This window comes from Geotrypetes seraphini, chromosome 6 (genome assembly GCF_902459505.1).
Source record: "Geotrypetes seraphini chromosome 6, aGeoSer1.1, whole genome shotgun sequence".
In the NCBI taxonomy this organism is placed as follows: domain Eukaryota; kingdom Metazoa; phylum Chordata; class Amphibia; order Gymnophiona; family Dermophiidae; genus Geotrypetes; species Geotrypetes seraphini.
Window position 1 is genome coordinate 47,496,223 of NC_047089.1, and position 13,683 is coordinate 47,509,905.

The 13,683-nt window shown below is 40.6% G+C and overlaps 1 protein-coding gene across 2 annotated transcripts; it reads right to left on the minus strand.

Annotated features, from left to right (window-relative positions):
* Window positions 1-1,293: 1,293 nt before the first annotated feature.
* Window positions 1,294-8,371, minus strand: CDX2 (caudal type homeobox 2). Of its 2 annotated transcripts, XR_004539789.1 has the most exons (4): window positions 7,644-8,371; window positions 3,184-3,329; window positions 2,169-2,654; window positions 1,294-1,834 (listed from the first exon to the last, which is right to left on the minus strand). XR_004539789.1 is itself a non-coding variant. In XM_033947787.1 (3 exons), the coding sequence occupies exons 1-3, from the start codon at window positions 8,086-8,088 to the stop codon at window positions 2,439-2,441; spliced, it is 807 nt and encodes a 268-aa protein (XP_033803678.1). In that variant the 5' UTR covers window positions 8,089-8,371; the 3' UTR covers window positions 1,294-2,438. The 2 variants fall into 2 exon arrangements, 1 of the variants encoding a protein (XP_033803678.1); XM_033947787.1 differs by having other exon boundaries at window positions 1,294-2,654.
* Between the last annotated feature and the right edge of the window lie 5,312 nt (window positions 8,372-13,683).

Consider the following 13,683-nt stretch of genomic DNA (forward strand, 5'->3'; position numbering starts at 1 on the left):
ATGGTGACTCTGTGAAAGTGTGTCCCAAATGTATGATATATGCTCACAGACCACCTGGGAAACCTTCACATTAAAAAAAATTCTGTATGGAAAATCTTCAAGCACTCAAGAGACTCAAAAAATGTAAACCCCCCCCCCACACACACAAAACCCCAAACTTATCTCAAGTCTATTTGAGATAAGTTTGTTTTTTACATTTAAAAAAAAAATCTGTTGAGTGCTCGAAGACTTTCCATACAATAATTTTTTTCATGTGTATACTGAATATGTAATGATGGGTGGTGAGACTGATTCTGGAAAGATTTCCCAGGTGGTCTCTGAGCATATATCATACATTTGGGACACACTTTTACAGAGCCACCATTATCATGTGTAGCGTCGTGTGAACGGGAAGTCACATAACACTTCCTTGCACCTGGTACCTGTCTAAAATATGTAAACTGCTTTGATTATAACCACACAGAAAAAAAAAAGAAACTTTTTCAAGTCCCTTTCCCTTCCTACTTCTTAAGGAAAACTCATTCAGGTGCACATGAGTCTACCAAACTTGATTTACATGTAGTTCTTCTCAGGATGAGAATGGTCAGAATCATATTCATATGCTGGAGGTCCCCTTTGCTGCCACCCATCATGTTTGCCTGACTTTGAAAGGAGTGGAAGTGAATGAGTTCTGGTCCAGAATTGTTGGCAGAGGGCAGGTCTGACCAGTCTGTATTTTCTCACTCTTCTTTTCGATTTGGGGATCTTACCATAATTAAAAGTGAGCAACTCATGACCTGCCTTGCCAGGGCTAGTTTATCTTTTCCATCTTTTTTGTTTGATTTTTATTTTGATCTTTACTGAGTGACAGTTATGTTATTCAGACTTTACTATTTAGTTATTAAAATCAATTATCAGGCATCCTTCAAAATGGAAGGAGACTATTTTGTAGCCTTCAGCATCATCATATATATCTAAATATAAAATCAGATGTATGTGTGTATGTATGTTCCAGCATAACTCTGAAACGCATGGACAGATTTCAACCAAACTTGGTATACATATGACTTACTATCTGGGAAAAAATACTGTAGGGGTAGGAAGGGGGTGACATGTAAAAATTATCGAAAACAGATAATTGGGATAAATAAATATCCAGGCAACGCCGGGTAATCAGCTAGTTAACTTATATAATTTTGAAACCATGTTTTAAAACAGCCCATTCAGAATTGTACCTTGCTTTCACATTGCATTTCAGAAAGAGTTTGAAGGATTAATGGTGAATGTCCAGGTCTGCGTGTCAGTACGCACATGTGTAGGAATAATTTTTAATAATGTCATTATAAATCACATACAAGACATCAGCCAGTGGCAGTGCAGTGTTTCTCCGGCTACGGTGACATGTCTGAAGACATTCTTTATAAAGAAACTTTTGGCATGCAGCAAATGCTCTCCATTCAGTGTAAACAACCCGGCAGTTTTACATGGAATACGTACAACCAGATTGCAGAATTCTGATTGAAAATCTCAAAACAGTCTACCCTGATAGCTTTCTGGTAAATAGCATCTTTAGATTATCTCTTGCTATATTCTAGCAGCAATAAAAGTTCAAATCATCCTTTCCTGAATAAGTGGCCAGGCAAAGTATCAAAAACTGAATTTGAAAATATATTACTAGAAATGCTACTTTTTTTTTTTTTTCTGAACTTCACGGTATTTCTTGCCGTCTGCAATAACTTACTGGGCTATGTGCGGTGGCTCAGTGCAAAAAGCAGTAATTGCTTGGAGTCTGGTGCGTTGGAATAGTCCGTCTTCCCTTCGCATGGCCATCATTCAAACTTTACAGCTGGATTTTCTTGTAAAGCAAAGAGATAGGTTTGCGGTGCATTAGGCAAGTTTATCACAATCTTGCATCACAGGAGTGAGCCGAGCACGGCAAGAATTTCTTTGATTGCCTACTAAACGGTTTCTAACATATCTAAACTTACAATTTTAATCTTGGCCTCAGCTTAGGAGAGAATTATATTTTTTAAATGCAATTCCATATATAAAGAACCCTGAGATACAATGTCTGCGAATGTAATGAGTGGTTTTCTTTTTCATTCAACATACGCATATATTGAACAAACTTACAAATCCATATTTTTAAGATCCAGTGTAAAAACAAAAAAAACAAAACAAAACAGTACCTGCATGACAAATTCTTAAATTTTGTTTTAGAAGTATTTGTTTATAGCAAAGTTCCCGACACGGATGGCTACTTCCAGCGATCCCTCCAGTGCACAGAACGATCTCTTCGTCCCTGAGAAGTTCGACAAATTAGTCCATGTGGTTCTTCCCAACTCTAAACAGAGGTCCGCATCCTCCATTCCCTTATAGGAAGCCAAAAATCTATTGAACAACAAGTATCGCTTCTCCAACACATCATAGCCGGCTATCACAAATGGTGGATACGGGGTTTACTGGGCCACTGGAATTTCCAAGATTGTGCCATTGGGGCCCAGTATTGCACCATTGCTGTTGGTTACTGGGAGCACAGAGGTGAGGGAAGACACTGCGGGGCTGAGCGGGTCGGACCCGGAGCCATTCTGCGCTGTGCCAGGCTCAGACTGCTGTAACCTCTTCTTACTGATCTTTCTTTCTTTGGCTCTTCTGTTCTGAAACCAGATTTTCACCTGAAAGGAAAGTTGAGAGATTAAGCAAAGGCACCTGTGGTTTTCTGACTTAAACTAGTCTAATCGCCTCTGCCAGAATCGGGGCTCAAGTTTGATTTTTTTGCATTGGCAAAATATCAGGACTAAATTTGCTAGTCTCTTGCATTTTTCACACATGAACACAAGGTAACAGTGTAGGCCAGACCAGATGGTAAGGCTAGGGCAGATTAGTATCCCTCTCGGGTCCCACGTGAAAACTCGTCCCTCTTTTCTGACACGGAGCAATTAGTTCATGATAACAAACAAACACGGTGGGAACTTTAGAGCTTAATACATGAAGGTCCAGCAAAATGATTTGAAGTTCTTTTTTCTGTTCCGATGGCAGAATTCGGGGCACCAATAACATCAAAATAAAAGCACAGGAGGCAATCCCAATAAAGAAATCATCTAGATTATTATTCTTTTTTTTTTTTTTTAGCAAAGGAATGCACCAATACATATGCATGGAAATAAAAGCCCGCAAAGAAAGAATGAATGTACATCAACAGACCTGTCTCTCCGAGAGCCCGAGGCTAACTGCCAGCTCTGCTTTTCTTCTGATCGTTATGTAGCGGCTGTAATGAAATTCTTTCTCCAGCTCCAACCTCTGGTGGTCCGTATACACCACCCGATACTTGTCTTTTGTTCTTGTTTTAGCTGCAGGGGGGGGGGGAAATACCAGTATGAAGTTATGACACAGTAAAGCAACCAATTCCTTACCCTCCATTCCTATGACTATCTGTTTGCTGAATTACACACATAATTCAGATTTTTTTCCTGGTACCATTTATCATTTGTAAAGCACTGTTGGACCCACAGTAGCGATGTACAGTGGTAATAAGTATTTAAGTAAATATATCCCTACCTTTAAACAGCTTACAATCTAAGAGGGTTCATTTGGGAGCAGGGCAGGCCCAACCATTAGACAAGACTAGGTAGTTGCCTTGGGGGAGGGGCAGCAAAGAGGAAGGAGCAGTTAAAATAAAACACTAGGCTAAACGCAAACTCTTTAAGAGCCATTCATACAAAATTTTATCTGCAGGAATGATGGAAAGTTTTCAAATACACATTTATCAGGGTAAATTACTTTTGGAAATTGTCCTCATTTTGGGGGGGGGGATGTGCAGGGCAGGCGCATGTTATACAAAGGCACACCAAAGTTCCATTAAAAGCTTGATGTCTTGGGGGTCCTGAAGGATAACTGAGGGGAACCAGCATAAGGTTGAAGAGTAATCCCAAAAGTGCCCCAAATTCAAGAAATGGTGGTGACAAAAGTGGGAACTGAACCCTAGCTTTCTTTGCTTCTGAGGGCCCTGCTCTCCCCCACTATCACCTCCTGTTTTATGTAGGTTTTGCCTCAAAATAATTTATTGCTAATTTGAAGAAAGAAAAAAATAAAAACAAAAAATAACAACCTAGATGAAGTTTCCAGTAGAAACATTTTATTTATTTATTTATTTTTTTTTTACTTCATCTAGGGTTTTTTTTTTTCTTTCTTCAAATTGGCAATAAATTATTATGAGGCAAAACCTACATAAAACTGGAAATATTTAATTTAATTTTTTACTTCATCTACACAATTGGAAACAGAAATTTAATGGAACCCTTTTCTGTTTGGAGTGCACAATGAAAAACCTCCATCAAAAATGTTGTACTCCAAATAGAAAAGGATTCCATTAAATTTCTGGTTTCAATTGTGTGTTGAAAATTAGAAAGGTGTATAGAGACCCTGCTTTCATAGGGCCTTTTTCTATGAACAAAGAATAAGGAAAAGTCCCATAAAAATAATTCTGTTTAGTTAGAAGCAACTTGAATAGTAAAGTTGGGTATTTGATGCAAAAATTAATTTTTTATTTTTTTAAAGGCATATCATCCTTTCTTTTTAATGTGGGTAGATCTCTGGCATTTTATCACAAGGTCATTAAACTTCATCAACTTGTTGATTTAGCCTATAAATCTAAGATTAAATTGTTTTACTGAAGTTGACTGCAAACAGTTTAGAACCGCATGAAAGCGAGGTCAAAGTAGCCAAACAAACAAAGACTACGAGGGGCCGGTTGCAAAGTTCTCAGCCCAAACGAGAAGAGAACGATATGGAACGAAACAAAAAGTGTGGAATAACTTCTAAGCTTCAGGACTTTTGGTTGGGCTGAGAACTTTTCAGCGGCCCCTCGCACATTGAAGAACAACAGCGGGCAAGGCCTTTGCTGGACTTTCTTTCCCTCTCCCCTGCCTTACAAGGGTGGCTTGAGTGTGTGTTTCTTTTTCTGCTCTTTAGGTGTGTAATGCCCGGCGGGCTGACTTTTGTTCAGGTATGCTTTGCAAACCACAATAAAAGCGCCCTAGGAAGATACACATCGGATCAGAGAGAACTCCACGGGGCTGTTGAATGGGGAACATAGCCGCAAACAATGCAGTACAAGGAGATCTTATCAAAGAAAGCCCTTTCAATGCCTTTAATAGCAGCCACATTCAGTTTGAATTACCACTACTGAACAAATGGCGGCGAGTCCTTTCATCTCTTAGCAGAGGACATTAACATACACATTGACTTCCAAAGGCAGAATTTGAATGCAGGGCCCCTCGAGCCGGTAAACTAGTTGAGAAATTAAAATGATAAGCCACGCTGGATGTATTTTCATAAATTCTCCAAGCACTGTCTTTGAAAGGCGTAGACAAATCGCCAGCAGTTTTAAAGCTGGGCTTAACTTTCAGCTACTCTCACAGCTCCATAAGAAGACCATTGACTCCAAAGGCAGAATTTGAACGCAGGGCCCCTTGAGCCGGTAAGCTAGTTCAGAAATTAAAATGATAACAAGCCACGCTGGATGTATTTTCATAAATTCTCCAAGCACTGTCTTTGAAAGGCGTAGACAAATCGCCAGCAGTTTTAAAGCTGGGCTTAACTTTCAGCTACTCTCACAGCTCCATAAGAAGACCATTGACTCCAAAGGCAGAATTTGAACGCAGGGCCCCTTGAGCCGGTAAGCTAGTTCAGAAATTAAAATGATAACAAGCCACGCTGGATGTATTTTCATAAATTCTCCGAGCACTGTCTTTGAAAGGCGTAGACAAATCGCCAGCAGTTTTAAAGCTGGGCTTAACTTTCAGCTACTCTCACAGCTCCATAAGAAGACCATTGACTCCAAAGGCAGAATTTGAACGCAGGGCCCCTTGAGCCGGTAAGCTAGTTCAGAAATTAAAATGATAACAAGCCACGCTGGATGTATTTTCATAAATTCTCCGAGCACTGTCTTTGAAAGGCGTAGACAAATTGCCAGCAGTTTTAAAGCTGGGCTTAACTTTCAGCTACTCTCACAGCTCCATAAGAAGACCCATACAGCAGAAATGTTGCTGCAGGCACTTACTATGGGCATGGTAACTGCCAGTTAAGGCATTCTTGTAAGTATTTGACATTTTCTGTTTAAATCATCTGTTCAGAACCTGCCTCGGGGTCTCTGGGAACTCAGGATGCTAGAAGGAATGTCAGAACTCTTTATTTACTGCGAAAGTCGCCACCCTTTCCCCAGTCAATATGGAGACAATAGCATAGAAGGTGGATATCAAAGCGACATGTGTTTAAAGGCCTATGACAGATGAGGGTGGCAGAAAGGGAAGATCTCGGCTAAAGTCTGCAGGCTCCAAGAAACATTAACATCACAAGTGAGAACGGCGCCTGACCAGGTTGCCACCTCGGTGCAGGACCCTCACAGCCCTTTCTCATCCTGCAATGAAAACCCCCTTAAGAGTCCCTTTTTAAACCCCCCCCCCCCACCTCCACTAAAGTCCAGTTGCTTTTCTCAGAGTGAAAGAAATCAGGGGAACGGGGAAAATAAACTCAATCCCGACTACTAATCTAGTCTATGGTCCAACATGTGTCCCTTAAAAGGAGAGACTTAGGGGATTAATGCTTAAAGAGTTGATTCTGCTCAGTAGAATTTGACAAAGGTACAGCAAAGCCTTGGTCTTCATATCTGCTTCAGATAATGACCTTGGTGGAGGTGACTGAGCGTAATAATAATATTATTTTAAATTATGAGCAGTAGTTTAATTGTAGGTAGTAATATTCACCTTAGTAGTTGACACAATTAAAAGCAGTGGCATTATAGGTACATATTATTGTCATATGAATGCCTTATTTAAACCAATTTTCCCATAAATTCTGATTAAGAAAAGGTACAGCAAAGCCAAGGTAGGAAAAACAAAAAAGTGGCAGAATTAGCCTATAGCATCCAAACTCTCTCCAAAGTTTGTGTTTTCCGAGAGAAATTCCCCTTGTATAAACATGAGAATCAGTAGCCAGGCTGAAGCCCATCAGATGTTAATAGAAACATCTACTCAATGAATCAGAAACTAAACGCAAAGCGGCACAGCCCCTATGATTTATATGACGTTAATTGGTTATAAAAAATCCTTTAAGTGGCTATAACCAGCGCCACAAGGATTATTACAGCAATGTGAAAAGAAGAGAGACGGCTTCTGGAGCAAGGAGTGAACGGAAAAGTGGCGCAAGCGAATTGTGCCGCTGTGTTCTTAATAAAAAGAAAAGAAAAATAAGGCATACATTGGAATTGTAAAATGTATAATCCGAATTACATACAGCCTGCTATTAATATTTTTTTTTTTAAATTACGAGCTGGAGGAAGCAGAAAAACCCAACAACGATGTAATATAAAATGCTAAACCAATATTCTTTTCTCGGCTGTATGTCTTTAAGCGATCAGCTGTTGCAATATTACGGCGCAACGGAGGGGCCAAAATCGAATCTGTAAAGGTAGCAGCAAACTTGAGAAAAATCATAAATCACAATCGCTCCGATGGATAATCACCATCCCGGCTCCTTTCAATGTAATCTTTCTCAGCTCTTAATGCTCCTCCATAGTATGAAGTTTAAAAGATCAAACGTCTGTGTAGGGTTAGCGAGGGGCAGTGCCAGCCAGGGTGACTCTTGCTTCTTGGTGCCACTCTTACCGGAGCCTCCCGGGACCGCGGGCTTTCTCATCCAGTCATAGTGCGTCCTCCGAAACCCCCCTCCGGCCCCGGGGGAGAGCGACTGCTGTGGCGGAAGCTGCTGCTGCTGCTGCTGGTGATGCCCGCCCGCGAGGACCCCCGAGCAGGGCGGGCCCGTCGGGTACTCGGCTACTGGGCTGTAACCCAGGGTGGGCCCGGGGGACGGGTTGAGAGCGGCCGCTCCCGCGCTATAGTTCGGGTGGCCCCACTCCTCCCGGGGAGCGCTATAGGGGGAGAGCCAGGCCGGGGACACCGAGGCGGGGGCGGCGGGCTCCAAGCCCAGGCTGTGGTAGCCTCCGTAGTCGGGGTACTGGGCGGCGCCGGGGTAGCCCTGCAGGGAGGGGTGGGGGCGCACGGAGCCCGGGTACATGCCGACGTCCTTCTCCAGCAGGTAGCTCACGTACATGGTGCCGGCCAGGGTGGGCCAGCCAGCAGCATGCTGCAGCGGCCCGCCGGGCTGCTGGCGACCGCCGACGCTCCCGGATCCCCGGCCTAGCTCGCTCGCTCTCTCTCTCTCCGGCAGGGCCACTTCCCTCACCAGCGATCCCAGTTCATTGGCCGCCACTTACATGATTAACGACCGCTTGGAAGCCTCTATTAGTAATGGCACACTGCTGGCGGGTGACGTCAGGTGGCCGGGCACAGTCACCCCCCCCCCCCAAAGAAGATTTGCATTTCCACCGAGATAAGGCGACCTGATCACAGCGGCATAGGCAAAGCCTTTCGTGTCCCAGAGCTTCCTCCTTCTATTACCACTGTTGCACTTTGACCTCCAATCACGGGTTCAAAGAATTAAGCAAATCGAGAGGCCTAGATCCTGTCCCTTAAAAAAAGGAACCGGGGGGGGGGGGGGGGGTATGACTTCTTTCGGGACCAGCAGCAGGACATGTTCGCACTTACCCTTTTTGTAAGCATCACCCCCTTATAAAAGGGTGGATCCAGAGGGTTTTTTGTTTTTTTTGTGTTTTGCCAATTCAAGCTAAGGATTGTGTGCTTTACAACAGTATATCTTCTTCTCTTTGGTTGCCTTTCAGATTTACCTTGGCAAGGAGCACAAGTGACTGCATTTCAACACTTTATTCAAATTTGAGCTGGCTTAAAAAGTCAGCAATCCTGTAGTCTTGAGACTAGAGCAGGGGTGTCCAACCTTTTGGCTTCCCTGGGCCGCATTGGCTGAAAAAAATGTTTCTGGGGCTGCACAAACGCTGCAGCAAGACGGTAAATACCCAGGAGCAGCAGAGGAAAACACTGCATGCCCTTGACCAGGGCCGCACAAAATACTTCACTGGGCTGCATGTGGTCCTTGGGCCGCAGGTTGGACACCCCTGGACTAGAGCATTGTGACACCGTTTAACAGGCCCGGTGGTGCCTCGTACAGCATAATGTGGAGCGAAATATATCTGGTTAGATAGAAAAAATAAAATAAAATCGGTGGAATATTTTCAGGAAAAAGAAAATCTATGTGGAATGTTGTCCAGATTAAGGGTCTGATTCATTGAGATTTCTCCCCAACCCCCCAATTCTGCCTCTGAGTGGGGGAGGTGGAATCGATCTAAAGTATGTATTTGAAGTACCACCACAAAAAAAGTTTCACCTTTATGGGTAGAAACCTTTCATCCCCATCTCTCTATCTTTTGAAAGTAAAAATAAAGTTACAAATGTTTACGATTTGAAATTGATGCCTGGAGCTGAATTCCGGGATGTGATCGGATGGGTTAAATAATTAATGGAAAGTAGCACAAAAATAAGAAGTTTATTGATGATTATTTGTTCTGCATGATTTAAACTTTGAAACAATTTATGTATCTTCCATGTGGTTTCTAGTATCTTTGAAGTAACTTGGGTTCTGGGCAAGGATTGAGAGAAAATCTTGCGTCACAGTTGAATCTTATGCACAGATCAATGGAAAAATTACTGTAGTATTTAACTGGACGAATAAAAAGTGAGCAAAGTTACTTTTCCTAAGGGAGTTTTAAAATTATTTTTGAATTTAGCGCCTAAGCATGCTCTGATGAGGTGTGATCAAAGCAAATAAGCTGCTTTTCTTAGATTTTTGTGAAACTTTGGGAGAACTAATTTGGCATCTGGGATGTTTCTCCTTTTGAATCTTTCGTCATTCTTTTCGACTATAGATTCATGCTCAACAGCAGGACAGAGGTTTACAGAGCAGGTCTAGCAGGACTTGAGAGGCTTTTAAGCTAAACTTTGGTGGTTGCTAGCTCTGCACCGATTCTAAAAGTGTGACAGGTTTATACATTGAGATATAGGTTCATTTACACAGGGTGCTAAGGAGCCCACTTTAAACTGTCAGAGTGGGACATTTACAAATGATTACTAAAGCTAAAAATAACGCATATATATTAACCAAACTGAACTAGGGAAATCCCTTTTCTTCAAATTCACAGAGCTTTGAAATAACCTCCCTGCCCCGCTGCGGAACCTAGGCTCATTCCAATTATTCCGAAAGCATCTGAAAACCTGGCTTTTCTCCAAAGGGTAAAGGTATCTATTTAAAATGTAAAGCTAGCTATCCTCTTCATAACCTCTAATTTCTTATTATGTCCTTCCCTCATTTATTGAATTTACTTGTAAACTGTGCTGAGCTCTATCTTTATGGAGATGATGCGGTATACAAACTTAAGGTATAGTTTAGTTTCTCTTCCTCTCTCTCCTTTTCTCTCTCTCTCATTTTGTCTCTTCTTCTCTTTCTTTTCTCTCTCTCTCATTTTGTCTCTTCCTCTCTTTCTTTTCTCTCTCTAACTCTCTTTTTTTCTCTCTCTCTTTTCTCTCTTTTCTCTCTCTCTCTTCCTCTCTTTTTTTCTCTCTCTTCCTCTCTCTCTCTCTCTTTTCTCTCTCTCTTCCTCTCTCTCTTTTTTCTCTCTCTTTTCCCTCCCTCTCTCTCTCTTTTTCTCTCTCTTCCTCTCTTTCTCTTCTCTCTCTCTCTTCCTCTCTCTCTTTTTTCTCTCTCTCTTTCTCTCCTTTTTTTCTCTCTCTCTCTTCTTTCTTCTCTCTCTCTCTCTCTTCTTTTTTTCTCTCTTTCTCTTTTTCATTAAAAGGTGTCATGTATGCAGGTAAATTAGGGAAATCCATTTTCTTCAAATTCACTGAGCTTTGGAATAACCTCCTTGCCCCGCTGCGGAACCTAGGCTCATTCCAATTATTCTGAAAGCATCTGAAAACCTGGCTTTTCTCCAAAACATAAAGCTATCTATTTAAAATGTAAAGCTAGCTATCCTCTTCATAACCTCTAATTTCTTATGTCCTTCCCTCATTTATTGAATTACTTGTAAACCGTGCCGAGCTCTATCTTTATGGAGATGATGCGGTATACAAACTTAAGGTTTAGTTTAGTTTAAAATAAACTTGTTTCAAGCTCTTATGATTATGGAAGCTAGGGCGACCTCCCCATCTTATAAAAAACAGAGTAAATTTTGGATGACCTGGGAATCTTATATACAGCAATTATCAATCAGAGCAGGCAGTTTTGTAGTGAACTCATTACATTTGTAATCATAATGTGAAGTGCTATTTATTAGTAATATTTGGAAATGGGATAGGTGGAGGGGAGAAGGGGGATGGGAAGGGAGGAGGGAGTGTTCGGAGGTACTTTATCGTGTTTGTATTGTGATGATAATTGATTGTTGATTTCTTTGAATTTATATATCTACAATGTATTAACTGAGTTGAGATGATATTCTTTGTAAGATTTTTGTTATGTATATTTTATTTTTAAACTCAATAAAAATTATTGAACATTAAAAAAATAAACTTGTTATATTTATATACTTATTATGATTTTTGAACTGGTTTTATGAAGAGATTCATCGTCTCACGCTTTGGCTTCCTTGCAGAGCGCTAGACATCACAGACACATGTTATCCAATTTAAAACTTATTTTTTAAAGAAAAATCCAAAACTGAACGATGAGAAAAAAAATGTTTATTTTGCTTGTCTTAAACAACGATTGAAATGCTTATCTATGATATTCAAACAGTGCTTTGTTAAACCTTACTTTTGTACATTATTTTGTAGAGATTAAAAAAAAAAAAGCTCCGCACACAATACACTGCTAATAAAATCCATTATAGTTTAATTAAATTATTGTATAATTATTTAATTAAAGGTGTTAAAGGAGCAGAAGTCTGGAATTTGTGAGCAGTCTGTCAATCAGAGATATAAATAGCCAATATTCTGTCAATGACACAGTGAAGCTTTGGTGCAGAAAGTGTTAGGCTATTAGCAGGTCTTAACCCTCATGCAATTAAGATTTAGGGTCCCTTTTATTATAATCAAAAGAGGGAAGAGATTTCCCGGAAGTCCTGCTGTGGTTTTCTGGGGTGGGGGTGGGGTTCATTCTTGGGGGATTGGCTTTTATCGACATTAGTCTAAAACATGACCGTAAAAACTAAAACCAATGCAAACTAATATAAAACTAGCTTAAGATACTCTACTTTATTATATATTATTACATACGACTGACAAGGTTGTTTGTTTCTGGGATTTATTCAGACGACTTTGTTCTTCTCTGTAAGTTCGTGACCACATTTAATTGCATTATGTTATGTATCTGTATTTGCATTTCTTCAATGACTTTTTGTATGTTTGAAAAACTTTAATAAAGATGATTGAATTAAAAAAAAACAAAAAACAACAACAACCCCAATGCAAACACATTCTTACCAAGGATTTCTTTAAAACACTCTACCTAATTATTTTCTAGATATTATGCTCTTTTTTTTTTTTTTACTTATATCTATTTGGAATTATTAACTGCCTTTTCATGCAAAGATTCATCCAAAGCAGTTTACAAATGCATTGAAGTATTCAAGTATTTTACCTATTTGTCCGACAAGCTCACATTCTAACTGTGGAACCTCCTAGGAATGTATATTTTGCCCAACAGAAGATGACGGAAAAGTATTAGCCTATCAAGTTAGATTGTGAGCCCACCTGGACAGCTAGGGAAAATATTATTTTGGGCTCCTTTTACAAAAACAAGCACAACAGTCAAAACTGAAGACTAATATAAAGCAGAGTTCTTGCTCATATCGCAATACCGCTCTCAGAGACCTGTGAAGGTTAAACACAGCTGTGTTCTAAAACCACTTTGACAGGTGATAGGTATCATTCATTGAGCCGGTATGTATATATTGTATATTTTTTTGTGCATATTACTGCAACCAACTATACAGCTCCTATAAAGTGCAACGTGTAATAAATATTTAAAACGTATATGAAAAATATGTATCAAAAAATTTTTTACTTAGACATTGCACTTATCTCATAAAAGCTGGTTCGTAGTTAACGAATGGCTAAACGCCATTTTGCCTCCTTTTACAAAGCCACGCTAGTGGTTTTATCGCACGCACCGGATTAGCACATGCTAGCCGGAAATCTACCGCCTGCTCAAAAGGAGGCGGTAGTGGCTAGCGCGCGCGGCAAGTTAGCGCGTGCTGTTCCGCGCGTTAAGGCCCTAGCGCGGCTTTGTAAAAGGAGCCCTTTATTTAGGAGTGAATGTTTTCCTGTATGTTTGTTGTTGTGTGAGTTAGGTCTATTCTATCTACCATTGGAGTTCTTTTTTTTTTTATTTTTTTTTTATTTGATTGTATCATGTAAACCGCTTGGACCAGTAAAATGAACGAGCAGTATAACATGACTAATAAACCATAGCCATAATCCATATACCATATTCAATGTATTGTAAACCACTTTGGGTGAATGTCTTCATCATGAAAAGGCGGTTAATAAATCCGAACTAGCAGAAAACCACAACATTTAACTGTAGGACCCAGACTTCGGAGCCACTCTCTCGACTGCACATAATCTAATCTTCCATTTGTGAGTCGCACAAACCTCAACAAGCTCAAGGCTATGCTCTTACTCCAGCTATCTCTACTGGCCCCTCTGAGTGGGCAGATCCCGAAGAGAACGGATGGGGGAGAGGAAGGGGGGGGGGGGAGAGCCACAACATTGAAACTGTTCAGCTGGCTGAACCATTGTT

Coding starts and splice junctions, on each gene's coding strand:
- CDX2 (XM_033947787.1), bottom strand. CDS start 8,088: ATGTACGTGAGCTACCTGCTGGAGAAGGACGTCGGCATGTACCCGGGC. Junction 3,330..7,643: donor CGCGGTCCCGGGAGGCTCCG/GTAAGAGTGGCA, acceptor CCCCCCCTGCAG/CTAAAACAAGAACAAAAGAC. Junction 2,655..3,183: donor TCGGGCTCTCGGAGAGACAG/GTCTGTTGATGT, acceptor CTTTCCTTTCAG/GTGAAAATCTGGTTTCAGAA.